The 27,774-nt window shown below is 38.8% G+C and overlaps 1 protein-coding gene across 2 annotated transcripts in view; it reads left to right on the top strand.

Annotated features, from left to right (window-relative positions):
* The window catches only part of LOC132151922 (transforming growth factor beta receptor type 3-like), a 120,144-nt gene that overhangs the window by 68,023 nt on the left and 24,347 nt on the right, over window positions 1-27,774 (top strand). For both annotated transcript variants that reach the window (XM_059560474.1, XM_059560473.1), the window contains exons 4-7: window positions 3,762-3,899; window positions 18,108-18,291; window positions 26,762-26,924; window positions 27,502-27,649. In XM_059560474.1, the coding sequence (XP_059416457.1) occupies window positions 3,762-3,899; window positions 18,108-18,291; window positions 26,762-26,924; window positions 27,502-27,649 (633 nt within the window). The remainder of the gene's footprint in view (window positions 1-3,761; window positions 3,900-18,107; window positions 18,292-26,761; window positions 26,925-27,501; window positions 27,650-27,774) is intronic.

The raw sequence follows: 27,774 nt of genomic DNA, 5'->3' as shown, positions 1-27,774 counted from the left end.
TTTTTATTGTTTGGTCAGACAGTTCATATATAATATTCACATTAATCTAGGATTAAACGTGGTGTTATGTTCTGTATGCTATATCTGCACAGCACCTATAACTGCGCTTTGTACCTTCTGATTGCTGATCGAGATTTACATGCTTGGCTCACTGACCCTGTATACTCATTCATTTCGTTCATAAATGAGATGTATCAGTTTATTCAACTCGTTCATGAATGAGAAGATCAGAAGGATGAAACAGTTCACAGAGCTGTTCACGAGCTGCGCATGCGCTGCTAATAGCGCAGAGCTCGTGCACTGCTGTGGAGGAACTTCAGTGAGCGAGAAATATGAGTCAGTGAACGATTCGTTCACCTAAAAGATTCGTTCACGGACGAACCATCACTAGTGCATTTCATATAGCCTATATTAAATATTTGGAATATATATTTTCATATTTTATTAGGTAATTTTATTAGGATTTAAGTCTTTGATAAGGTTACAATACGAAGGTCTAAGTAGCAACGTATCTTCCTTGATGTCCCCGATGCGCGGGTCGGGGTGGGTAAAGAAATGTTACTTTATTTGCGGGCTGGGGCGGGCCAAATAATTTCATAAAAGCGGGAGCAGCGTTTTGGAAAAAAACCCGACCCGCGCATCACTAGGCTGCATGTGCGAGCACAAGTAATACTGTGGCTGCCGGTCCACGACTGTTAGAAAAAGATGACGCTCACTAAAGCTCACTGGCTGAGTTTTCTCCTCTGAAAGAAAAGGTTGCACAACTGACAGAATAAGTTACAATATCTGAGATATTGTTGCTAAATTGTATTTGCTTTTTTTTTTACTTGAATGCCATTTTTTTAATTGATATTATTTATCTTTTGACATTTAATCATCTGAGTTCAGAAACATTGTTTAATATAATCGCTGTTCATATTTTTATTCAAAGTTCAGAATCAAGATAAATTTATTACTCTTATGTTTCTTATGATAAATGAGATAATGCTGCTAAATTTATTCTTTCTTTACCTTGAATGTCATTGCTTTAATTTATTTTTAATATTTTGATATTTCATATTTTGTTCAAATGTTTAATATATCTGCTGTTCATATGTTAATTTAGTGTGTTATATGATTAGAATGTTGTCCCGGTTTTAAAATAAAGCACAGCAATGATATTTGAGAGTGTATTTTCCCTTTTCAGGAAAAGTATCGAAAAAGTATCGAAATCGCAATTCTTGACTAGGTATCGGTACAATAATTTTGGTATCGTGACAACACTAGTGGACCGATACATATAAGTAAAGTTCACAAGATCGCACGTCCATATCAAGTGTCCTATTTGAGACCATTTTTACCATACAAATGAGGTATCCGTTACCTTTAGTCATACTCAATAATGGACAGTAAATTATTTTATTACTACATCAGAAGGTGGAGAGAGTCATACAAGCAAACACAAAACACGATCATGGTAACACACATGCCACTTAATAATGCAATAAACATTCATTAAACAACAGAAGATGTAACATTAAAACCCAAATGTACATAAAGTCATTAGGCATTTCAACAAGACGTTAGGCTTTTGGCCATAAACATAAAATTTGCAAGAGTTAGTTTGGTAGCCGTTTTGGCTGGACCTAAGATAATGTCATTGCCAGATTAGGTTTTCACTGTCTGATTGTTTAATTGACTAATCTTTTAAGTGAATAATTCAACACTGGTTGTTCTGATGAAGTCGTGAGAATATGTTCTCAAGTGTGTAATAGTATTAGCCTGAGAATGAAGTTTAGATCACTGAGATAAAAGGCCAACCGTGAAAGGAACTGTTTCAAATTATATGAAATATCCTGAGTGACCTCTCAAATACTATAGTCATTTACTCACTATCATTTCGTTCCAAATCTTTGTTATTCAGGGGGAAACAGGATGAGAAATTTGGAAAAGCGTACTGATAAGCTTCCAAAGACCACAAACCATTCTAAAAGTATCATATTGTGATATTTTGATGTGGTATTAAAGCTTTGTGTGAGAAACAAACAGAAATGTAAGTTACTTATATTTGAATGATTACGAATTGAACTGCAGGTGATTGGTCAATGCCGGACTGATGAAGAGGGTCAGTAATAAAGCTTTAAAAGGTGACGAGGCAGTGGTTGTTTGTCAGGTCAGTGTTGAGAGGTAGTTAATCAAATCATGTCTGTAATGGAGTTTTGTGTTGACCCCACTGCAGACCCTAAATCAGCAGGTTATATATAGATTGCAGACCAGGTATAGAGCAACAAAACACCAGCTAAACGTTTTCATATGCAGTTAAAATGAAATGAAAACGCCTCCTCAGAATCTAAATCATGCTTGACAACAATGCACATGATGTTATTGTTTACACAGTCGTCACAGATACGTAGAGTGAATGTGGGCAGGCAAGCCATCGTTTTCAAAAGTCTCGGATTTGTGTGCGTTTACACTGAAATGCAACCCTGGAGTTTTCAACTAAAAACGTATGCGTTTAAAAAAAAAAAAAAAAAAAAAAAAAATATATATATATATATATATATATATATTTATTTATTTATTTTTTTCACTGACTAGTCATTTTTTTAAGTAGATTTTATGAAACTTCTTAAAAACACTGGGAAAAACAACAACAACAACAACAACAAAGCATTAGGCCAGCATTTAAAAAATAACACAGACTGAATCCAAGAAGCCATTCTGTCGAGTAACTGGCAGACATTCAAAATATAAATAAGCTGAATATCTTCCAAATCATCTGTGTATACTATAATATTAAAGCTCAAACTAAGTGGAAACAATCTGTAGAAACTATTTTTCCTCCATTATCCATCCATCCATGTCGAACAGCTCTCTTGCTCAATTCACTATCACCATCTTTATTGAACAAAGAGCCTGTGTGTGAAAGCTCAGATAGCAGTGAGGCCACATATTGTGGCCGTCTAAAGAAAAACACGGCTTTCTTGGTCACTGTGTGATTATCAGCGGGGTGGGGACATAAATAGCACAAACTCTGATAAGGAGTAACAGGCATCCACAGTGCTGCCGGAGTCATGTTTTTGGCACAAACATTACTAAAAAAGAACTACAGAATGCAGAAGAGGAGGGAATGGAATGGACGTAGACAGTAGAGACATTTGGATTAGAGGAATGAAAGGTTTTTATGACACAGAGGTTCTCCTCACTGGGGTCAAAACCACACATGGGGTCACCATAAATGCAAAAGGAGTTGTGGGGGGATTTCAGTGAATTGTATTTTATTTATGATAGAAATAAAAGTTTTGTCTATCATTATTTTTTATAGCCGTTGGCTAATCAGATGTATGAAATATTGTATGCAGCTTTTCTTGTGCTTAAAATATTATGAGATGTAGGCTACAATGCAAGAACAATTGTGAACTCAGTGTTTGAGTGTCAGTGACAAAGAGTGATCAGATATAGAAAAGTAAAATAAATAAATAAATAATCATTAAACATTTTCATCAGATATTTGTGTAAATGTGTATCAGAATAAAAAAATAATGTCTCACATCATTACATAATTTTATAAGACCTTTGATTAGCTTGTTTGTAATTCTATATAAGCAGCATAATATTAGGTGTCTAAAAAAGTCTTTCCATCAGCTGAGGCTCTGTGGAATTTATACAGTTCGGAGCCCCATGTGTGCTATATGTCTTTAGTGAAATCCTCATTGTCTTCAGCTCTCCCTTGCCTTCTCTCTTTGCCGTTCTCATTTGACCCCTTTATTTGCTGTGTTCAGGTGGCGTTACATCTGCGGCCCATCCAGTCCCTGAATGTGCACCAGAAACCGCTGGTCTTCGTCCTGAACTCCCCTCAGCCCGTCCTCTGGAAACTTCGAACAGAGAAACTGGCCTCTGGAATTAAACGCATCTTCCATGTGAGTCTGAATTGCTTTATGACTCTCAAAGCGTTTCTCTCTATCACATCCCTGTCTCTCCCTATCCTCCCCAGCACTGCTTCTGAGTCATCTCCATCCACACTTTCTCAGTAATGAATATTCAGATACTCGTTCACTCCAAATCAACAAGCATCTTTAAACACCCAATTCATTTACACTCTTTTTGCCTCGTCTTACCTTCCTCAAACAAACATTTCCTGTCAGCAGAGGTCTTACTCGCTCAAAGATGCATTCAGGTGTGTGTACCCAGAGGAAATACAAACAAGCACGCATGCACACATCCATACACACGTAAACACACCCCATGCCAACACAACCATCTTTCAGACAGAAGCTTCTGCATTGCATCTGACACAGGCTCACAGGTTTATATTGACTGCTGTAGTCTGTAGATGTTCATCACACTGCCTGACATCAAATGTGAAATGACTGGGTGCTGTTCTTCAGGAAAAAAATAAATAAATAAATCTGAGCAGCAGGACAGCCTCATTTATGAAGCACAAGCAGAGACGATTTTTGTAAATTGTTTGCAAAACCATCAGTAGTTTTGGGGCTAGATGTGTACACTCAATAGCTATGTTTACATGTATACAAATAATCTGTTTATAATCGGATTGATGGTTCAACTGGATTGAAAAGCCTTCATGTAAACAATCCAATCGATCTGTCTGAGCTTCTCTAGCATGCATCCTAATCTAGTTATCAAATAAATCTGGCATTGTATATTAAAATATTATTAGCTCATTGAAAACATGCTTTTATTCCTCTAAGTGTCGCTTTGGATAAAAGCACCTGCTTTTGCATTAATGTAAATGTTTTTGTAAATAATAGTAAATATGTTTTATACATTTTATATGAATATGTGTTATTTACATATCATGTCAGTGGATAATACTGCATATTTTCTAAATACTAAGAAAGGTCTTTTTACATTTTTGTCAGCTTTCATTTTAGATCTGTCATCAAGGCAAAAATGATAATTTAACTTGCGGTAGCTACGGTAAAATGATGATGATGCTTCTTTTTTTTCTGTTTATGCATACACTGAATTTTTTTTTATGCATTCAGATTGAAAAAAAAGTGTATACCAACTGTCCCCTCCTCAATCATGCTTCTAAATTTAATATAAAAATTGTTTAATGCTGGTAAATTATGAAGTATTGAAACAGTGCACATTTTCTAAAATTAAAAACAGATCATAAATGAAATAGGTCACATATTTGGCTGATATTACGGGCTGAAAATAGTCACTGTCACTAATGATTATTTTGGTTATCGAGTAATCTGTCAATTATTCTGATGATTAATCGAGTTATATGGTCTTTTTTTTGTGTGGTAATAAAAATAGACCTAAGCCAACAATAGACTTTAAAAATACTTGAAATAAATATATAATTAATAGCAATGATGTAATAATAATTGGTTCAAATAAAATATTAAAAGTAACCATTTGGTTTTATTAACAAAACAGTTAAAAATTTAATAATACAATAGAATCATAAATTATGTGCATTATGTATTATATCAAATGCCTGCATAAGGGCACCAATGGCCTGAAAATTGTTTTTACACTTTACAGAACAATCTAATCTTTGTTTAATATTGACTAAACAACATTTAATTCAAATGACCATCTAATCTTTAATATTTGGCTACTTCATTATGACAGAAATGCTACAGCCACTGTCATTTCTTGAACAAGAGCATGTGAACATCAAAACATGCAAACTCGGAGCGAGGGTTTAACCTTTTATTTTGAAGTTGCGATGAACAGTTAGCATATTTAGAAAGATGATGTATTCTCCTTTGTTGGCATAGGTTTATATATGGTTTACCTTATTAATCTGATAAAATGGTGCACATTGTTCCGAGATGAATGTTATAAGTGATGTCCGCGCATGGAAATAATTACAGTTTGTGTGGAGCAGCATTTACTATGAATGCAGCCTCTTTGAGATGCACATAACCTACATGCATATAAATAAAGCACATATTAAACCCACAGCACTTATATTTAATTGATATATTTTGTGCTGCCTTAGAAAATGGTCTAATAATGCTTTTCATGGATTGTCGTCCATGGAATGCTCCTCTTCCGGTATTTTGACGTTTAATTCACACAATCATTTTTTTTTTTAATAATTGAACTCAAATTGAATCGAGGAATCATGACAGCCCTAAAATAGTCAGCATCAGAGTACAAAATATTAACACCTTTTATATTTAAGTTAGCGTGTAATGGAAATTCACACTAAACTCTACATGCATCTTGACGATCTTATAGTGCATGCATGTTTCTTTTTTCTTTCTTATATCTTTTTTTATTTCTTTTTAATGTTTTCATAGTTCGATCTTCCTGTGAAACAACAGACTTCTGTCTGGTGCTGTATGCAAGACTTCTTCAGTCGTTTTATCTGTTTAAACCCTACATCTTTCTTACAATCTTTTGCAAGCTCACATTTAGATCTCCCTTCATCCAATCAAAAACCAATGGATAGAACCAAGACTTGTCGAAAAATGAGCCCATTGTTATCTTGAAGAAACAACTGAGGTATTAAGAAATCTCCTCCTGAGATTTTTTTTTTCTACAAGTCTGCTTTCAAAACATCTTGCCTGGAACATAATCAGAATCCTTATCTAACTACACACCCATTTCAAATCCAAACACTTTTGTATTGACTGAACAGCAGAGGACATTCACAATCAGAAAACAAGAAAGTTGCTAGGGAGTTGTTTATTCATGGAAAGAGTTTAGACACCGTTTTGACTGAAGCTGTGTTACTCGCAGATATATATTACAGACCAGTGAGATCAGCGACTAAGACTCTCCCTGACAGCATTATTGTTTTCAAGACGTCCTGTGAAACAGAGCAGAGTTACTTCGCTCCTCTTCACCCCAAAATAACAAGATGACAAGATCCAGGGCGTTCCTCACTGCACTGAGGGAGCTCAGAGGAGAGCTGGAAGGGGGTTTAAGTAAAGAAAGCCACCCCCCTGAACAGTCGGTCATATTTTGGAGAGCACTAGGCTTAATGAGAAAATGAAAGTGGACTGGTCAGGATCTCTGATATAAGCATTGGTATCTGGGAAGGGAAATTATTTTTGTTTTTACCCACCAGCCAAATTAAAAATGTTGTCAGACAGTTTGAAACAGTCTCAACAGAGAAACTCATAAATAATAAATCTTTGTAGATGTCATTGTGCTGTGTTTTGTCTTTTTCTTTAGAGTCCTCTCTAAACTTTTTTCAGCTATCAGGTTCTCCTATCCAGGTTTATTTTAATATTACTTACATATGGTTGTAATATTTTTTATGTTTTAAATTGGCTTTTATTTTTATATTTATTTCTATTAATTTCTAATAAGCTTTAATTTTATTTATATTTTTATTTTGTATTTATTTTAGTGTAATATTTCAATATATATTTTTCTGCTTTATTTCAATTAATGAAAATAATTTTTCATTGATTTTGTTTTAGTTAACAATAACAACATTGCTCTTGGGCACTGGTCTGGTTTTGTTGAATCAGTGTGTTACCCTTTGTCAGTGTCTGTACTGTACTGCAAATGCTGCACATCATTGTATTGTTACTAAATGAAAACTTCTTATAAAGGCCAATCCGAGACAGGTCACATGCCACCATGACTGTTAAATTATGCACCAAAAAACCCACATTTGGCTGGTAATGGGTGTTCATTTCCCACCCTGTCCCTATCACATGAGAAAATCACAATGCAACGAGAACTAGTGGCCTCAATGGTTTAACTCTGTCACTCTTTATATACTGTAAATACCTTTATCTAGCTAGCGGTTCTATGCAATTATCATTTGAAAATGTGCTAGCATTTCAGAGGAATGTAGTGCTGAGGGCCAATATTATTTCCATGTGTGTAGATAACTTCTGCTCTCCTGCTTATGGATGTGGATGTAAAGAGACTCTGCATACGTAAATTAAATACATGCTATTTTATCTATGTAAATAATTTTCTTAGACAAGCATACTGACAAAAATATGAATGTCTTCATAACCCCTTTAGTGGCCACAGAGAGATGTCCAACTGTACTGCACCCTACATTCTCTCTGTGTGAGTCAGTCCACTTTGACATTGTTAGATTTGTTCTTTCCACCCAAATTCAAAACTCTTTTCATTCATCACCTGGGTGTGGGACTATTTATTCTATGAAACTACCCATCAACATATTTCAGTTTTATCGCATGGCAAAAACTGAGCGCAGAATGAAACCAGATCACAGTAAACCACTGGGTTTCAGAAACTGTTCAGATTATGGATGAGAAAAATGTAATATCGTGCTAGACCCCAAATTGAGTTATTTCCTGTAGAGACAGGATGTATTCTCATATCGGCTTCATGTCATTTCAGGCAGACGAATATGGGCAAAATATATTTCAGAGGAGAACATGCTGAGGTCTTCCTTGGACGTTTATTAGCAAGTAAATATCTGGCTTTGGATGTAGTGCTATTAAATATGATATTTATGCTTTTGGCAGAGCCCAGGGCAACTTACGAGAAAGGATGAAGATTGTGTTTGCGACAGATACTTTAGCAGGTAGCTGTGGTTAGGCCAAGACAAATCCTCAAAGTGCTCATATTAACAAATATGATTGACTTGTTGAATGCAAGCGGAGTGACTAAGATGTTACAGATACATCTGCCTTCTGTGATAACTCTTTTTGGTGGTCTAGGGCAGTTTCACGTTTCATTGTCTTTATTGTGTGCGAACTAATCTAAATGAAATCAATGGATGCACAGCATATTTGATGCACAGTAGTGATGTGTCGTTCGTGAACGAATCGTTATTTTTGAACGAATCTTTTAGGTGAACGAATCGTTCTCATTCACGTAATCCACTGACTCATATTTCTCGTTCACTGAAATTCCTCCCTCCACAGCAGCACGCGCTATAAGCATGGTACCTATGTCGTTCGCGAACGAGTTGAATGAAATGACACATCTGATACCCATGTCATTCGTGAACGAGCTGAATGATTTAGTAAATCTCGTTCGTGAATGAAATGACTGAACTGGTACACATGTCGTTCGTGAATAAAATGAACTGGCACATATTATCTCGTTCGAGAACGAAATGAATGAGTAAACCAGGTCAGTTGGCAATTTAGCATATCAATCTCTCAAAATGCAAAGCGCAGTTATAGGTACTGTGCACATACGCTTGTTTTCATATTTAGCATACAGAACATAACTAGACGTTTGATCCCCGATTTATGAATGTGAATATATAATATACGAACTGTCTGACCGAACAATTAAAATGCTAATTATGCAAGAAAACCTCGTGCTTTGTTCATCTGAACAACTTAATTAGACTTTATATATTGAATGCGATTATGCACACATTTTAATAAAGCCAAATCAGTTTTTGTCACAAGTGAATATGTTCGTTGACTTAAGACATAACACGTAATACACTCTTTTTCGCCATCTGCTGGCATATTTTGTGTAATATGAAGAAATGGTTACTGAACGAATCAGTGAACAAATCTGAACTAATCATTTTGGTGAACGAACTGAAATGAACGAATCTCTTGAAAGAATCATAATTTCCACCACTAATGCACAGTAAACTGTGTTTTCAGGCTAAAGAAAGTGAGTTGGTTTTGAACGTGTTTCGTTGCCATTGTAAGTTGCGCTCCATGGCTGCCTTGCTCCGGAGCTGGTTTAACTGTGTGTTCACACTGCCACCGTCAAGAGCGTCAAAGTTGCCGGAAGTCAATCATTTTCAGTGTGATTCGGCGTTGAGCAGCGGCGCGACTTGGCTGTTGAGAGCGTCGAGGAGAGTTGAGAAATAAAGGCAACTTTATGGTAATGAGCTATGACGCGGTTGAGCAGCAACCAATCGGAACGTAGAAGTCCACCGCTTGAGAGGATTCCAGAGAACACCGCTCCGACCACATTAGTTCCCAAGCACTATAGAGGACAGGTTGATTATTACTGTGGCAGGTTTGCAATAATCTATGATGTGTCCCTGTTTGCGTACAGGGACAAAAAAATAAAATAAAAGTGATACGTAGACAAAGGTGTCTGAGATTGTTCATGTTCCTGGTGAGTTGCTGATGTGCAGTAACGATATAGGAATAATAATCTAAAAAATGTATAATCTTATAATGATATAAAAAATAATACAGTAGTCCCAGTTTACTTTTAAACAAATGTCCTTGTTTATACTTGATTATATTTACTTAAGTAACATTTTCAATGCAGGACTTTTACTTGCATCAGAGTATTTTTACAGTGCTTTATACATTATTAGGTAAAGGATCTTAATACTTCGTCCACAACAATATTTAATGAGGTTATAGCGTTACCCTCATTGTGGTTAGTCTGCACAAGTTTATCAAGCTTGTTTGCTTTGCGGCCACTTTAAATACAAGATAAGCATTCGATCTACATCAGAGTGCTCACGAATCTTTCTACAGCGTTGTTCATGTAATAATTCATAAGTCATGTAATATATTAAAATAATTATTATATGAACTGGTAATTATTATTAAACTTTGCATTTAAATTAATCGAAACATATACATATAAGTTCTAATATAAAGCTTTATAATTACAAAATTTATGTTTTCTTTTTAGCTCTTTGTGAAACTATATAAATTGTTAAATTCAGTTGATTTACATAGTCAGATATTTTCTTTCTACTGCAGAAGTGTATTCCTGCCTAGTAAATGTATTTAAATTCATTATATTTTTAATAACGGCAACTCTTTATCTTCAGGAGAAAAGTGAATCAAACCGATGCTCTCCATGTTCAGTGTGATTGGCTGTTTGCTGCACATGTCACACTTTCAGGTGCATGCGCTGTAGAGTTCATCTCAAACTCTGGATCAAACTCTGAGTTGACAGCAAACGCTTATACTGAAATTTGTGAGCCTGCTGAACCCGGCAGATTTGTTTGGTTTCATCAACTCTGAAGCTACTCTGAACCTCTGAGTTTGTTTAGCAGACTTCATGCAACAGGCCACTGGTTTCAGTGTTAGTGGGCATAAAAGATGCACATTTTGCTAAGCAACAGTAAATGTGACCTTACTTTTAGTGTAAATATAATTTATTGCTATTTGTACTTGGTATAGCATGATCTTCTATTTGTACTTACCAATAACAGACTAAAAAATGTCCTAAAAAATTTAGAAACATGCTAATGTCAGTGGTGTTAACTGTGATCATTAATAAGTGAGAGATTGCTTTGTGTGTTATATTTATGTAAGTATATTGGCCATTTCAAGAACATCAGCATCAGTCGATAACTGTGCCTGCTTGGCATATTAATACATGGTCTCTCTCTCTCTCTCTCTCTCTCTCTCTCTCTCTCTCTCACTCACACACACACACACACACACACACACACACACACACATACATTTTCCATCCTGCAAAAGTGAATTGACCATTAGTTTAGACTGATAGCACAGAAATACTGGTGCCTTATGTTAGCTGATGATGTGATCTCTTGGCCTTTTTGCTGCAAATGGGAGCTTTACTCCGGAAACCCTGTATCTCCTGGAACATCTTAATATTGAGTCAGGACTGCGAAAAAAGGATCTGATCCCATTGTTGAGCTGTCAGCACTTACCTTCATGCCTTACTTCACATCTTCCTTTTGCTCTTGACTTTGATTTTATTAGCCCATCTCATGATGACATCATCTGAATACACACAAGCACACACAACCCTCACAGTTAGTGTGGGACCAGCCAGGGCAATGAGCTCACACCAATTTTTTTATTTTATTTTTTTGTACTAGAAGAACCTCCTTACCAGGCATCCTGAGACACACTGACAGAATTAATCCTTTCGTAGAGCAACTCACACACACACCCTGTTCCATGCCGGGACTATTTCCGACTGTGAAATGAACTCAGTTCCAGCACATAGCTGTAGCAGATGGCTCAAGAGTGCGTAGCATCAGAGCCAAGTCTTGTGCGATTTTGTTTAAAACTTACAAACATGGCTGGAGAAGAAGCGGAGGATTTACATCTGCTCACATTTAGGCAAAAAAAATTTTTTTATTGCAATTAATTATATATATGCTTTCATGTATTCAAGATGAAAAGAAAATATTTCACTTTATGGTTATACGTGATTTTTAAACTTTTAATTTTTCAAAACCCACATGAATACAAAGAGTACATTTTCTAAGATCTTGGCACATTTGAAACTATATTTTGAAAAGATTTTTTCCTTCTATTTATTTTTCATTGACCCTGCAACCAGGTTCTACCTCTCAGGCCCTCAAAATTGTCCCTACATTTTTACAGTTGAATAATGGCTTTATAAGGCTGGTTGTCTGTTGTAGACCTGCCAACCCTTGTTTTCTGGTTCCAGCACTTGGAGGTCCAAAGAGGCAGATGGGTGTCCTGGAGTCTGGGCAGAAAACTGGTTTTGGCTGCTTTGTATACATCACGCGGCCCTAAAACAAAAGCCCTGAAATCCAAACATCTCATTGTAAAACACAATCCCTGTGACACCATTGCCAATTTGCCGCCAGTTGTGAAAGAGCTCGAAGTGGGTTGAATCATCTTGAAACAAACATTGTTCTCGTCAAGAGAGTCTGAAAAAGACCAGAATAGTTGGTGTATGTTGTATTTTGACCAACATGGAATATTGATATCTTCAACAGGCTTCTTAGCATTCTTGGTCTAGCAACTTCAAGGTCAAGCAACTTTTCTTTCAAAAAAAAAATTGGGCCAGCTGCACCAACTGTGCATAAGTTACATCTTAGCCTGGTTTTGACGAGCACTATGTTACAGCTTGCATATTTTTACGTTGCACCATTAGCTTATGACATATTATGCGACTACATATTATTTTTAAACAATAGGGCTACTATAATACACAAACTAGACCAGCATCAAACTAGCGCTAATAGGCCTGGAAATTCTTACTGGTCTAAGCTGTGATCTTCAGTAGGGTCTTGTTAATCTGGCAGACCTTTATGAAATAAATGATGGCACAACATTTTAAAAAGTTTGGCTGTTGTAAATTTGTTGTTCTGTCTGTTCCTTGCCAAGTGGCTGTTTTCCTGATTTTTATTGCCTTGGGATGTTAGCAAAAACAGTCTCCCTCTCCCTCTGATTTTTAATTGAAACCATTGCGGGACCAAAATTGGTTTTGTGATGGAGGTTGATCTGTAGGAACGCTCCTCTCTGGTGCTTGCAGACAGATGGTGTTGTTTGTTCCACGGCAGTCTCTCTTTTCAGTTCACAGAAGCACGACCGTGGAATTTGAAACGTCTTGGTTTGGCTGGATGATGTGAAATTTAGTTGGGCTGTGTAAGACTCTTAAAGACATTTGTGAATCCATCAGTTACCTCGCAGGGTCTTTGAGAGTTCCTGTGAGCCTGAACACAGATTTAGACAGAGTCAGACTCCTGAGAGCAGAGCATGGACATTAGGTCATATCGCTGAGCTAAACAGGTTTACAGCCTGAGGTAACTGCCTCCCTCTGAGAGATTCTGCTGTTAACACACCACTAATTATGCTCAAGAAAGGTGAGCTGCAGGTTTTAGCACACGCTTACCTCACTTTACATTCACCACATTACGCATGAGACGCTCTGTTGAAAATAAACCCACCTTTTAATTGCTTTGGGTTTTATTTTTCTTTACAGAAGTCTGTGTAAATAAACTCACAGCTAACTGTGTTTTTACTTACCTCTCGCTCTGAAGTCATTAGTAGTAAAAAAAAAAATTAATGTACATTGTGCGTCTTTCTCAGGTACAGTATTTAAACCAATCAACCGCCAAATTAAAGCCTTGATGGCAATCCTATTATTGTACTTTTGATTTCTGTACTAAAAGTTAGACTCGTGTTGTATAAAATACCATAATCTTTTAAAAACATGTCTGTCCATCTGTATGCTGGTATTGAGTTTGATGGGTTTGGAAGGGATGAAGATGGTTTGGGGTTGGGGGTTGGGGGTCTGGCTGAACTCCAGAGTGGGTTTATTGCTTTCATATTCCCTTTTGGAATTCTTGAGGTTTGAAACTCTTCCCAACGCCTGGAGCTAATTTAGTTTTAGGCTTTTCCTTATAATTCCTCAAGACTAATTACAGCCCTATTCCCGCAATTAAATCGATAAACTCCTCTGTGCTCAGTTGGGCTTGCCAGCAGAAACCCCTCTCCTCTCCTCTCCTCTCCTCTCCTCTCCTCTCCTCTCCTCTCCTCTCCTCTCCTCTCCTCTCCTCTCCTCTCCTCTCCTCTCCTCTCCTCTCCTCCAGTATCTGTCTATTATCTGTTTTCTAAACAGCACTTGTTTATCGCAAAAGTTAAATGTCAGTTGTCCCTTAGAATACCCACAGATTGTAAACATGATTTAGTGTGGGGAAAAAAGCGTATTCTTTTCTGTGTTAAGTTACACTAAAGTTTAGGGGAACGTTTTTTAAAGAAATTAACAATTTCATCAAGAATGTATTAAAGGGTTAGTTCACCCGAAAAAATTGAATTCGTCCATCTTCTACTCACTCTCAAAGCATCCTAGGTGTATGCGACTTTCTTCTTTCAGTATAATCCAATCTGAGTTATATAAAAAATTGTCCTTGCTCTTCCAAGCCTTTCAATTTTGTAAGCAGGTGTTTGTTGTCAACAGTTCAGAAGACGTCAAATAAAGTTTGTGCATCTTTAATAAAACATCCCTCACAAGGCTCCGGGGGATGAATAAAGGCCCCCTGTAGCGAATCCATGTGTTTTGTAAGATAAATATGTAGGAGCAAAGAAAACAAAGTTTCCTTACTTTAGCAAAGGAAAACCAGTCTCCTCTTGGCTTATTTCGAAATCCTACAACGTTTTGTGCTTCTAATTCGTGATTAGCATTTTGTTTTATTACAGATGCTCGCACTTTATTTCACGTCTTCTGAACAGTTGACAACAAACACCCGCCTAACCCCACTGAAAGGCTTGGAAGAGCAAGGACAATTTTTAATATAACTACAATTGGATTATTCTGAAAGAATAAGAAAGAAACTTACACCTAGGATGCTTTGAGGGTGAGTAGAAAATGGACGAATTTTTATTCTCGGGTGAACTAACCCTTTAAATTGATCAAAAGACATGAATTAATAACTTGCAAAAAGATTCCTATTTCAAATAAATGCTATTCTTTGAACTTTCTGTTAATCAAAAAATCTTAAAATCCACAATTTCCAAAAAAATAAATTAAGCAGCACAACTGTGTTCAATGGTGGAAATAATAAATGTTTCTTGAGAACCAAATCAGCATGAAAATTCAGCTTTGCCATCACATGAATAAATTACATTTTAAAACATATTACGTTTATAAAAAAAATACATTTTAGAATAAAAATAATTTTTTTTGTTAATATATATATATTCAGTATATATATATATATATATATATATATATATATATATATATATATATATATATATATTATAGTCAACATTAGGCCACAAATGCTATTGATCGAACTTAACATATTAAAGCATAAATATTCCTTTAAAAGGAAAACTGCACAGTTCTACACGCTGTCTACACTAAAGAGGAACCCTAAAAATAATCTTCAGCCGAGTTCTGAATTCTTCAACGGCCTCCATGCTTTTCTCATACTTTTGTCTTTTTCTTTTTGAAATTTATCACTTCTGGCAAGGATGGGGTGTTTGCCTGGGGAGCTGCCCAGAGGTCGAGCAGATGTTCCTCCTGGTACTGGGTCGTGCTCCGGGACAGATCTCTGCTCCTTCAGCACGTCATATACCTCTCTTTATCTCTCCCTCTCCATTACTACACATCTTCTGTCTGTCACTGCACAACAGTACGCAGGACCCTGGCTGTAGTTCAGATTGGCTGTCTGGCTCTCTGTGCAGCTCATATGGGGTCCATCAAAGCTGTGGTGTGATATAATGGTTTAATTGGGGTTGCCAGCACGGGGCCGGCTGAGCGCAAAAAGAACACCTTGGGGAGAATGGGAGAGAAGTGAGTGGAAAAAAACCTCACAAGCATGGAAATGTAATGAGTCTGGACTGTCTAGACCGTGTGCTTGGCTGTTTGGAGCTGTACGACGAGTTTTTCAACATATGCAAATGTTTATCTCTATGAAATGGAGCATGTGGACCCAAAGTCCATTTGGAGCCAAAAGGGAGGACTTTCGGAGCAAAGCCCACCCTAGTCAAGCAAGTCGACCTGCAGAGAAACTCACAACGCAATGCTTCATATGTTTACAAGAGCATACACACAACTATTAAATAATATTATAACACACATTTTCTTTTCGCTCACATTTACTCGTACCTCTTTACCTGCTTTGATCTTTTGCTCACATTTAAGCTTGCTAATGGCTATAATTTGCATCTCATTTTTTAAACATACTATTTGAAGGAAATCCAGCACATAACACATAGTTAGAGTATCCTGAATGAAAGGTTAGCTGGCAGAAGTACGCAGCAGTGCTTAGGCTGATAGGACTCCTCAGTCGTGAGTTGCTATGACAGCAGGGAAGTGTACAAACTGTGTTATTCTTCCTGTCCACTACTACACTGACACTACACTTACTTTCTCTCTGTCTAATTATGTTTACATGTAGAATAATAATCGTTTTATAATCAAAATGATAGCTCAAATACAACAAAAAGTACTAAAATGAAAGCACAGTTGAGTAAACTGATCTTTATCGGAAATTAAACATTTTATTGTAATGCATTGGAAGATGCACATTTGGAAGGTTCATATTTGAAACTATTTGTTGTTACGCTTTAGAATAATTTGCATGTAAACCTTCAAGTTCAACTGTTTTCACCTTGCATACATACATAGTGCAGTGTTTTTATAAATATCAAAATTCAATTTATATATTTATATATAGCAACACATATTATTGCATTTTCTGCAGGGGCTGCATTTTCCTTAAAGCCACATTCCACAAAAAAAGGAATTGCATTTTTTCATGTATTTCTAAAACTGTCAATTAAAGGTACAGCTATCTCCCACCAATCTTTGCTACATATTCTTTTCCATGTCTAGTTTTTGGAGGGAAAGAGGATTTTGAGACTTCACACTCTTCATAGGTTTTCTCGTGACTAACTTTTTCAGTCAGCTCCTTGCATAAATGCTGCACTTCGCATGAACAGAAATTGCTTTAAGAATACATGTGATGCACATCTGTAAATATAAACAGTATGTTTGCAATCTGCAATCAGATTGCATTTATTCACAAAGGGTGTCGCATGTAAACAATCACTGTCTGCTAAACATTAAGCTCATATTTGGAATGTAATACCAGCATACTTTAAACTTTGTATTATACACTAATAAATGGAAATGAATGAGTATTTTGAAAAAATGGAAAATGGAAATGAAAGAGTGCATTGTGCGATACAGTGTTTTATGCAGTGGTATCTTTGTGTATACTGCATATTTTGGCAACTGTAGTGTTATGTGCTGATTTGCAGAGTCTAAATGCTGCATACTGCTTGACATGAAGTATTTGACCCCTGACTTTGATGGTCTGCATTTCTTTATCATGTGTGAATGTGTGTACATATGTCTATAAGGCTAATCTCAGCCGTGTGCCGTCCATCCTAAGAACCTCCTGCCCGTCTCCTTTGATGCACAGCAGTGTGTTATATAAACAGTGGAAAGCAGACACCTTATTGTGTAAGAGGACCATGTGTGCAAATATGAAGAACACATTCAAAGAGGGTTTAAAAAAAAACATCAGGGCAGAGTGTTAAAGATGTGTTTTGGCAAAGATTGCCTGGAAGGTTTCATTTTGGAAAGGCCTGGGGTGACACTCTTTTTCCTTTCTTCTGATAACCTGTAGTTTTGCCCTGAAATTTTATTCTTGTTGTAAAATACATATCAATACAGCTTTGAGATTTATGGGCCTGTCTACATAAAAAGTGAGATCTTTGTCTATTGAACTGTCAAGGGGGAAAAAAACTCCACAAGTTAACAAAAGGGGTTTGCATTGTACATTGGGATGGCAATTTCTCCTTGTAATGCAATTGTTAAAAAGTTACATTACTAATTCAGAAGATTTAGTGTCTTCTGAATATGGAAGTGATATGGAAATGGGGGTTATTAAATCTGGAACTACTACATACCTGTTTAGTTATTGAATCAACCAATCATAATCAGGAATTTAACAATAATGTTGTAGAAAATATGTTAACACCTTTATTTTCTTGATTTCTTAGGTTGCAAGGGGATCGGAAGTGCACTTTGAGGCAGGAAATTTCTCAGAGTCATGTGAGGTGAAGGTAGAAAGTCTTCCTCATGGCAATGAGCACCTGCTTTCTTGGGCCCATCAACGCTACGGCGCAGTTACCTCTTTCAGCGAACTGAAGATGGCCCATGACATCTACATCAAGGTTGGAGAGGGTAAGTAAATCTGACATTTACAGGTGCTGATCATATAATTAGAATATCATCAAAAAGTTGATTTATTTCAGTAATTCCATTCAAAAAGTGAAACTTGTATATTACATTCATTCATTACACACAGACTGATATATTTCAAATGTTTATTTCTTTTAATTTTGATGTTTATAACTGACAACTATTGAAAATCCTTAGAAAATTTGAATATTGTGAAAAGATTCAATATTGAGGACACCTGGTGCCACACTCCTAATCAGCTAATTAACTCAAAACACCTGCAAAGCCTTTAAATGGTCTCCCAGTCTAGTTCTATAGGCTACACAATCATGGGGAAGACTGCTGTCTTGACAGTAGTCCAAAAGACGACCATTGACACCTTGCACAAGGAGGGCAAGACACAAAAGGTCATTGCAAAAGAGGCTGGCTGTTCACAAAGCTCTGTGTCCAAGCACATTAATAGAGACGAAGGGAAGGAAAAGATGTGGTAGAAAAAGGTGTACAAGCAATAGGAATAACCGCACCCTGGAGAGGATTGTGAAACAAAACCCATTCAAAAATGTGGGGGAGATTCACAAAGAGTGGACTGCAGCTGGAGTCAGTGCTTCAAGAATCACTGCGTACAGAGGTATGCAAGACATGGGTTTCAGCTGTTGCATTCCTTGTGTCAAGCCACTCTTGAACAACAGACAGCGTTAGAAGCGTCTCGCTTCAAAAAGGACTGGACTGCTGCTGAGTAGTCCAAAGTTATGTTCGCTGATGAAAGTAAATTTTGCATTTCCTTTGGATATCAGGGTCCCAGAGTCTGGAGGAAGAGATGAGAGGCACACAATCCACGTTGCTTGAGATCTAGTGTAAAGTTTTCACAGTTTGCTGTTGTTGATCCATTGTGTTCCCTTTCAGTCGGTCACTCTCGACGCCACGTCGGTGACCGACGAATATGGGATATCGCTTCGATAGACCAATCTACTTTGAGTGTAAACTAAACGAGCCAATGCACATTGGCATGCAATTATTGCATCCAGCTGCCGCTGATCACTGCGTGAGTATAAGAAGGCAGCAGGTGCAATGCATACCAGCTTTTCGCTTCGGAGCGGAGCGTTAGTATTGCTCTGCTCAACTGTGTCTGCTGTGAACTACGAGTTCAGCACGCTCTAGGAGTCATGTTCTCATTGCGGGAATATGACCATCTCGGATCTGGGGCTCGTTCTGGCGGCCGACAGACGAGAACCACTTCCGGCAGTAGCACGGGTGGTTTGAGGGTCACAGTGGTGGCAAACCCCGCAGGGAACCAACCCTCTGGGGACCACCACTCCTCTTGCACCTCCGATCCAGTGGAGCAACCCACGGAACGCGCTGGGCCCTCTTCAAGGAGCATACCAGCGGTATCCAGTGGGACTCCCCCCGGCCGGATGTCGATCTCAGCATCGGAGGGAGAGCTGTCGGATGACGATTCGGCTGCGCTGCCACCCTCTGGGACGGTGGCAAAGCCTGAGTCGGATTCCAAAGTGGCAGCTATGCTTTCCCTGGCCGCCGAGAGGGTAGGGCTCGAGTGGAATCCCCCACCGTGTCCCGAACCCTCGCGGCTGGATGATTGGTTTCTCGGGGTGGCGCGCACTGGTTCTCAGCGCCCCACCCCAGTGCCTTTCTTTCCGGAAGTGCATGACGAGCTCACCAAGTCGTGGACGGCACCTTTTACTGCCAGAAACCGGCCGGTGGGCTCCTCCTCCCTCACCACCCTCGATGGCGGTGCAGTGAAGGGGTATTCAGGAATCCCGTCGGTGGAGCGGGCGGTAGCGATGCAATTGTGTCCTAAGTCCGCCGCCTCCTGGCGTGGAGACCCGGTGCTTTCTTTCCCGGGCCTGTAGGCACTCGTCAGGTCTGACCGCTGCAGGCGTTACTGCAGACACACCAGACTAAGGACCTGCACGAGGGTGGTCACGATCCAGCGCTTCTGGAAGAACTCCGAACCGCCACTGACCTTGCGCTTCAAGCTACGAAGGTCACCGCGAGTTCGCTGGGTTGTACGATGTCCACATTAGTGGTCCAGGAGCGCCATCTCTGGCAGACAGTAGGAGTAAGTCTTGCTAGTAGCACCGTATTGGCCCACATGGACCTGGTTCCCCGAACTAGTGCTCCTTGCAACAGCCCCTCCTTGGCCAATTCCTCTGAGGAAGGATCTACTGAATCAGAGATGGGGCACCATTTGGCACCTGTGTCCAGACCTTTGGAAACTCCATGTCTGGTCCCTGGACGGGACGCAGAGGTTCTAGGTGACCTACCCCAAGAGGTAGCGAACACCATCACTTTGGCAAGAGCACCATCACTGCCTAGATTCGTGCATAGAGTTCGAGCCGGCTGACTCCCAGGTAATCCTGAGGCCCCGGCCTGGCTACGTGCCCAAGGTTCCCACTACACCCTTCAAAGACCAAGTGGTGAACCTGCAAGCGCTGCCCCTGGAGGAAGCAGACCCAGCCCTGGCTTTGCTTTGTCCCGTCCGAGCATTAAGATGCTACGTAGACCGGACACAAAGCTTCAGGACCTCAGACCAGCTCTTTGTCTGTTACGGAGGCCGGCAGAAGGGGAGTGCTGTCTCTAACCAGAGGATGGCCCACTGGATTGTGGATGCCATAACCCTGGCTTATCAGGCTCAGGATGTGCCCTGCCCGTTCAGGTTGCAAGCTCACTCAACTAGAAGTGTTGCATCCTCCTGGGCGCTGGCTCGTGGTGCCTCGCTGACAGATATTTGTAGAGCTGCGGGCTGGGCTACCCCTAACACATTCGTTAGGTTCTATAGCCTTCGTGTAGAGACGGTATCCTCCTGTGTTCTCACCTCAAACGGGTAGTGGCACTGAGAGGCCCCGGTTAGTGTCGGCTTGCTTAAACTGCTCCAGAGTGTCCGTACTGTAGACCCTGTTGAGATCCTCCATCACCCAAAGCAGCTGGACGCAGCGGAACGTCCGGCGCCAGGCCTTCATGATGTATCCGTGAGAACCATGGAAGGGTGGGTTCCATATTGAGACCTAAGCAGTACTCGTATGTGTATGGTCCAGCGTATAACCTTAGAGCCTGTGTTTCCCCGGCAGACTTCTGCCTTCCCAAGAGGGTTTTTTTATCACTTCAAATTTCTCCGTATACTCCTAAATGGATGCTATATGTGTATCTGCCTCCGAGACCTCCTTCAGGAAGGATGGGGCTTCCGCAGCGTCCCGGTTCCAAGCGGACCGGGTAAGTTTTCCCAGTGTTATCCAATCTCACCCAGTGAGGTAGTGCTTTGACAAACGGTGAGTGGAGCTACTTGTTCTGAGCCCCAGCCTACACCTAATAGGGGCACAGGCGGCTTGCTCAGGGCACTGGAAGGGGCAGCACCCATGGCGCTTTGATAGGGATCCCATATTCGTCGGTCACCAACGTGGCGTCGAGGTTGACCGACTGAAAGGGAACGTCTCGGTTACGTATGGTAACCCTCGTTCCCTGAAGTAGGGAACGGAGCCACCACGTCCCGTCGCCATGGTTGCTGTACCATCCGCTGAGCTGCCGGGTCCCCGGCTCGGCTCCTCAGCGAAAAAACTGGTATGCATTGCACCTGCTGCCTTCTTATACTTACGCAGTGATCAGCGGCAGCTGGATGCAATAATTGCATGCCAATGGCATTGGCTCGTTTAGTTTACACTCGAAGTAGATTGGTCTATCGAAGCGATATCCCATATTCGTCGGTCACCGACGTGGCGTCTCCGTTCCCTCCTTCAGGGAACGAGGGTTACCATATGTAACCGAGACGTTTTCTGAGGTCCAAGTTCAACACAGCCGTATACCAGGAAGTTTTAGAGCACTTCATGCTTCCTGCTGTTGACCAACTTTATGGAGATGCAGATTTCATTTTCCAGCAGGACTTCCAGAAGAAAGCTTCCAGTATCTGGTTTAAGGAACATTGTATCCCTGTTCTTGATTGGCCAGCAAACCCGCGTGACCTTAACCCCATAGAAACTCAAACCGAAGATGCGATATGCCAGACCCAAGAATGCAGAAGAGTTGAAGGCCACTATCAGAGTAAACTGTGCTCTCATAACACCTGAGCAGTGCAACAGACTGATCGACTCCAAGCCACGCCGCATTGCTGCAGTAATTCATGCAAAAGGAGCCCCAACTAAGTATTGAGTGCTGTACATGCTCATACTTTTCATTTTTTAGCTGGACAAGATTTCTAAAAATCCTTTCTTTGTATTGGTCTTAAGTTATATTCAAATTTTCAGAGATACTGAATTTGGGATTTTCCTTAGTTGTCAGTTATAATCATCAAAATAAAAGAAAAAAACATTTGAAATATATCAGTCTGTGTGTAATGAATGAATATAATATACAAGTTTCACTTTTTAAATGGAATTAGTGAAATAAATCAACTTTTTGATGATATTCTAATTATATGACCAGAACCTGTACATGTATGCACCTTTAGTAGACACTTTTTCCAGTGCGACTTACAGTGCATTCAGGCTATACATTTATTTATTTATTTATTTTTTTTTACAATTTTTTTAGTTGTTGTTGTCATAATAATCATTATTAATAGTTGTTTGAGTGCCTGACACATTTTCAAATCAGTATTTTGGTCTTTTTGTAAAAAAAAAAAAAAAAACTTGCTTAAACGCATTTTCTAGAAGCTAAGTATAATAAGAGTTTACAGTGAATGTATAAAAAAATAAATGTAATTCAAAATATTCAGAACATTAGGGTTATGCATTATTTTATTTTGTTATATTTGTATATATAATGATATTATCATATAAAATAATAAATATTTATATAAAAATATTTATGTGATATTTAATAAATGTTTTTTTTTCTTTTTGTGTGTGTGTGCCAAAGTCAGTTTTCCACTTGGTATTCAATAACATTTCTAAAGTAATGAGTACATTTATCTTGCTTTAAAAATCAAACTGATTACTTCAAAATCAAATCCTGATCAAGAAAATGATTTGTGTTTCAGTGTAAGCCACATTTTAAGCTGCCTTTGAACTTCAGTCATGGCCCAGCACATGTTATTTCACTCTCAATGGTACCTGTTGACTGTGTTTAGTAACCAGACCCATGGGTAATAAAAATAAAAAATCACAACGAAGCCACCTCAAGTCATTCTGATTTTCACTGGGCAACATTTCAAAGTTTCATTTAAAAACAACACAGCAAAATCTGTGGACTTTCTCTCTGCCTCTCATTTGTAATCAGCTAATTTGCTTGCGTGTCACTCCCTTCTTTTCTGTCAGACTCATAAGCAACCGAGTGATGGAGAATTGATGGAAAGGCCAAGTAAACATACGGGAAGAGTTTCAGACGAGAACTCTGACTGCCAGCTTGAGCGTATGGGCCCTTCGCCAAACCTGAAGCCTTTCACAACAGTCCTTTTAGAAAGAGAAGGATGAGGAGGAATAGCAGACTGAGAGGGAAAAAATGTGCAAAGGGGAAGTTTGGCAGGGAAGGTATAGAAAAAGCACAAATGAAAATAGAGCCCAAAAACAGAAAGTCCAAATTTATAGCAGTACAAGGAAGCCCTGCAAGATGGCAAAGTGTCTCAGCCATCTTCCCAATGACAAGAGCCGCTGGGGGGATATTGGCTTATTCTCAAAGGAAACAGTTTGGGGGGATTTAATTGAAACCGACTGTTGGACTTTGATATGATGTTTGAGTCAGACATGGCTGCCACATTCAAATATTTTTTGTTGTTTACTTGTTGAGGGCATGAAAGAGAGAAAGTAGAACAGATACTTGCAAATATGAACCATTAGCGTAGCGAGCCGCAGGGATTGTTTGAAGAAAGAAAAAAATAGACAGATCCGGCTGTGTGATTCACCCAGGGCTTCATCGTGTTTCCCCTGCTGAGTTCTAAGACCAAACCAGCAACATGTCTGACGTCTGACTTCAGCATCTCTCAGCTGTCAAGTTGCCCAGTTAAACTGCTGGTGCTCATTTTTCAGTACGTAGAAGAATATAAGATTCAAGTACTAGAAGAAAGTAATGAGTGCATCATTCCAAGTACACAAAGTCCAGCCTCTGAGCCTGTTTCGATCAGCTCCGTAAACATTTGGCCCGGTGCCATTTTTTAGTTTGTGGTTTGGCAGCGACTCAGAAGGCTGTGTTTACCTCTTCAGGAGAGTTCTGGCCTTCTACTCAATCTCAACCGTTTGTAGAGAGCGGACATGCTTCCGATCTGTTTGCTGCAGAGAACAGGCAACCATTTTTCCCCCAGTACTTCAAAGAGCCAGGAAGAGCCCAGAGTAAGAGATGCCAGCCTTTCATAATGAGTTCACACTCATCACCCTTGCGCTTTGTCCATAAGCGAAATGGCCAAATAAGGAAGCATCTGTCTGCTGTTTCTCTGGGGCAAAGAGAAGAGGCATCATCTCTTTTGTGGAGGAGCAAAGAAAACAGCGTTCAGGAGCAGAGAGGATTTGTTTTGTTTTTCAGGGAATAGTTAAAGATTTTCTGCAAAAGGACAGGTCAGGCAGAGTACTGTGATTTGATTGATTAATAAGCATTTATACGGGATTATAAGTTTTATTTTTGTTGTTGTTTGTTTGAAAGAAATTAATACTTTTATTCAGCAAGGATTGATTAAAGGGGTCATATGATGTTGCTAAAAAATAACATTATTTTGTGTATCTGGCTTAAAGGCACAATGTGTAAGATTTTTTTATTAAAATATGCAAAAATCACTAGACCAGCGTTATATTTTTTGCTGACTTGTGTACTTACATTATCCCAAATGTTTCGAAGAATATTTAAATCCAGAGAAATAAGCAATTTTAACCAGTGCCACGGACCGTGTCCATTGTGTCGCCTGGCAATGACGTCATACACCATCGATTTCCAGTTTTGTTTTGTAGAAAACATGGAAACACCAAAGACACTTTAATATGTTATGCATTTTATTAGACAGCCACAGAGAGTAGCAATATAACAGAACTTTCAAATGTATCTAGTGTGATAGAACAGCGCTGCTTTACACATACTACTGGAAGGAGTGGAAGCAGTTGACTGTGGCATAATAAAAGCTCTGCTGCTTGTTTTGCTTCGAAGGCTTTCAGCCTCACCCTGCTTCATACTACTATATTAATAAATCATAAGCACATCCATGAAAATGATTTCTGCCCCAAGTCCCCTTGGATGAGACAAAACTAATAAGACCCATTACAAACGAGGCATTTGTTGCATCCAGTGGGGACATAATTACTGATTACAATGACTTATACTGTCTTTTTATATGTTGCGTTGCATAGCATGTCTGAATGTCTGCTTTTGTGAGAAACAACAAAAAACAAACACTACTCACTGCTCTAAACTCGCATTTGAGTAGTCAGTGGCAATTTCTTTAAATATGAAAACATACTTAAAGGCTGTGAGTCAGAACATCCGGCATTGTAGGTTCAGGAAACAGTCCTCCATAAAATGTGTTTGCACACACACAAATATTTGGGTTGAACTGTTCTCGAACAGTGTTGTAAATACAACTTAACCACTGATTTCTAGTTGTGCCCTCTTTTGGGAAGACCAATCAAAGTATTTCCGCTTTCGCAACGAAACACACAGCGTCTCCACGACATGGTGGCGATGGCAATAATACTACAGCGAGAATAAAAGTTATGCGTTCTTTCTTTGCATCAACATTTCTGCAATGTTATGCAAATCTTCCCACACTGTGATGTAGACGTGGGGGCGTGTTTAAATGAGCCATTTTAGGAGGGTGTTGACGAATCTTAACTTTTAAACAGAATATCTCTTCGGGTTTGAGACTTTATTCTTTGCAACTTTAGGGAACATATCTATTCACGATCAGCTTGTAACACCCAAAGAGAAAGGAAGACTTGAAATCGCATTGTATGACCCCTTTAATAAAAGTGACCCTAAGGACTTATTATTATTTTTCTTGAAAGATTTAAAACATTTTAAATGTTTACTTTTTTTTTACTTTAAATAAATGCTGTTCTTTAGGAATTTCTTGAATCCTTCTTTCTTGAATAATAAACAGCACAACTGTTTTCAACTTTGAACAATGAGCAAATAAAATAAATAATAAATTTACAAATTAATAATTCAATTAATAATAAAATAGAAAACAATTTAAATTGTAATAATATTTCACAGTATATTTTTATCATTAAAAAACAACTTTTTAACTGCATTGTATGTTTTGACATGATATCCACATTCGGCCAACCAGCTTTTAAGACATGGACATCACCAGTGGCCGCTGAAAATAAACTGACCACTATTAAAAAAAACACAAACTTCACTTTGCTTCTATTCCTGCTCTTGTACTGTATTCTGGTACACAGCAAATATAGACAAGCCAAGTGATACAAACAGTGAAATATTCCAGTGCTATTATACTAAATATAAGATTATAGTGCCAATCAAACATTTCTGTGTCCTCAAACTTTCTAGCCCTTAACCTAAGTGTATCTCAAATTTGTTTCAGACCCCGTCTTTTCGGAGACCTGTAAGATTGATAACAAGTTCCTGTCTCTGAACTACCTGGCAAGCTACATCCAGCCCCAGCCATCCACAGGGTGTGTTCTCTCAGGTCCTGATCATGACCAGGATGTCCACATCATTGAGCTCCAGGCACCAAACTCCAGCAGGTGAGGAGAAGACTGTTGAACTACATTCCTTTTTGTACTCCTGTATTACAAAAATATCTGCTGTTGAAAGACACCTGAAGGCTTTTCCAGACATCCATTTCTCATAAAAGAAGTTAATAATATGTATAAATGTGTTTCTGTGTTTAGTATACCATGGTGTGCATGTAGGCGTAGGTGCATGTCGCTTCGTATTAGTCATTTTAGGTTGTCATTGTGTTTCCTCTGGTTCTATGACGTATATTTGGAAATAGACAGAAACTTGGGTATTGTTGATTTTGGAAAACTCCCACTGCCTCCACCAATATCACTCACTATTGCCTAATAGAGACTTAAAAATGAAAAACAAATCTAAAGTTATGCAAGGATCTTGATGGATACCAGCATTGCGTTATGTGGTCTGTTTAACATGTGTCCAGCTTTGTTTTCTAGGAAGAGGTCCAGTTTTTTAATCAGTTGGCTAGACAAAAAAAACATGTTAAAACTTGAGTTTAATTTTTCCAAGATTCGTATGGCCATCCTTCCATTGTCCCTCTCTCTTTCTCTCTCTCTCTCTCTCTCTCTCTCTCTCTCTGAGTAGTGCATTCCAAGTGGATGTGATTGTGGATTTAAGGCCGCTGGATGGTGGCTCCCCACTACATCGTGACGTTGTGTTACTTCTGAAATGTGAGAAGTCAGTGAATTGGGTAATCAAAGCCCACAGCGTCATCGGCAAACTGGATATTGTGGTATGTTTTCTAAATTATTGGCTACATGCAAAATATATAATGTACCTGCAAAGACAGCAAATCCCTCATGACTGTTTTTTTCTATTGTTGCTTTACATACTAAATTATAATGTTTAAAGGGGTCA

The sequence above is a fragment of the Carassius carassius genome, chromosome 10 (assembly GCF_963082965.1).
Source record: "Carassius carassius chromosome 10, fCarCar2.1, whole genome shotgun sequence".
Lineage (NCBI taxonomy): Eukaryota > Metazoa > Chordata > Actinopteri > Cypriniformes > Cyprinidae > Carassius > Carassius carassius.
Note: the sequence above shows the minus strand (reverse complement) of the source record. Positions and strands in the feature narration are given on the sequence as shown.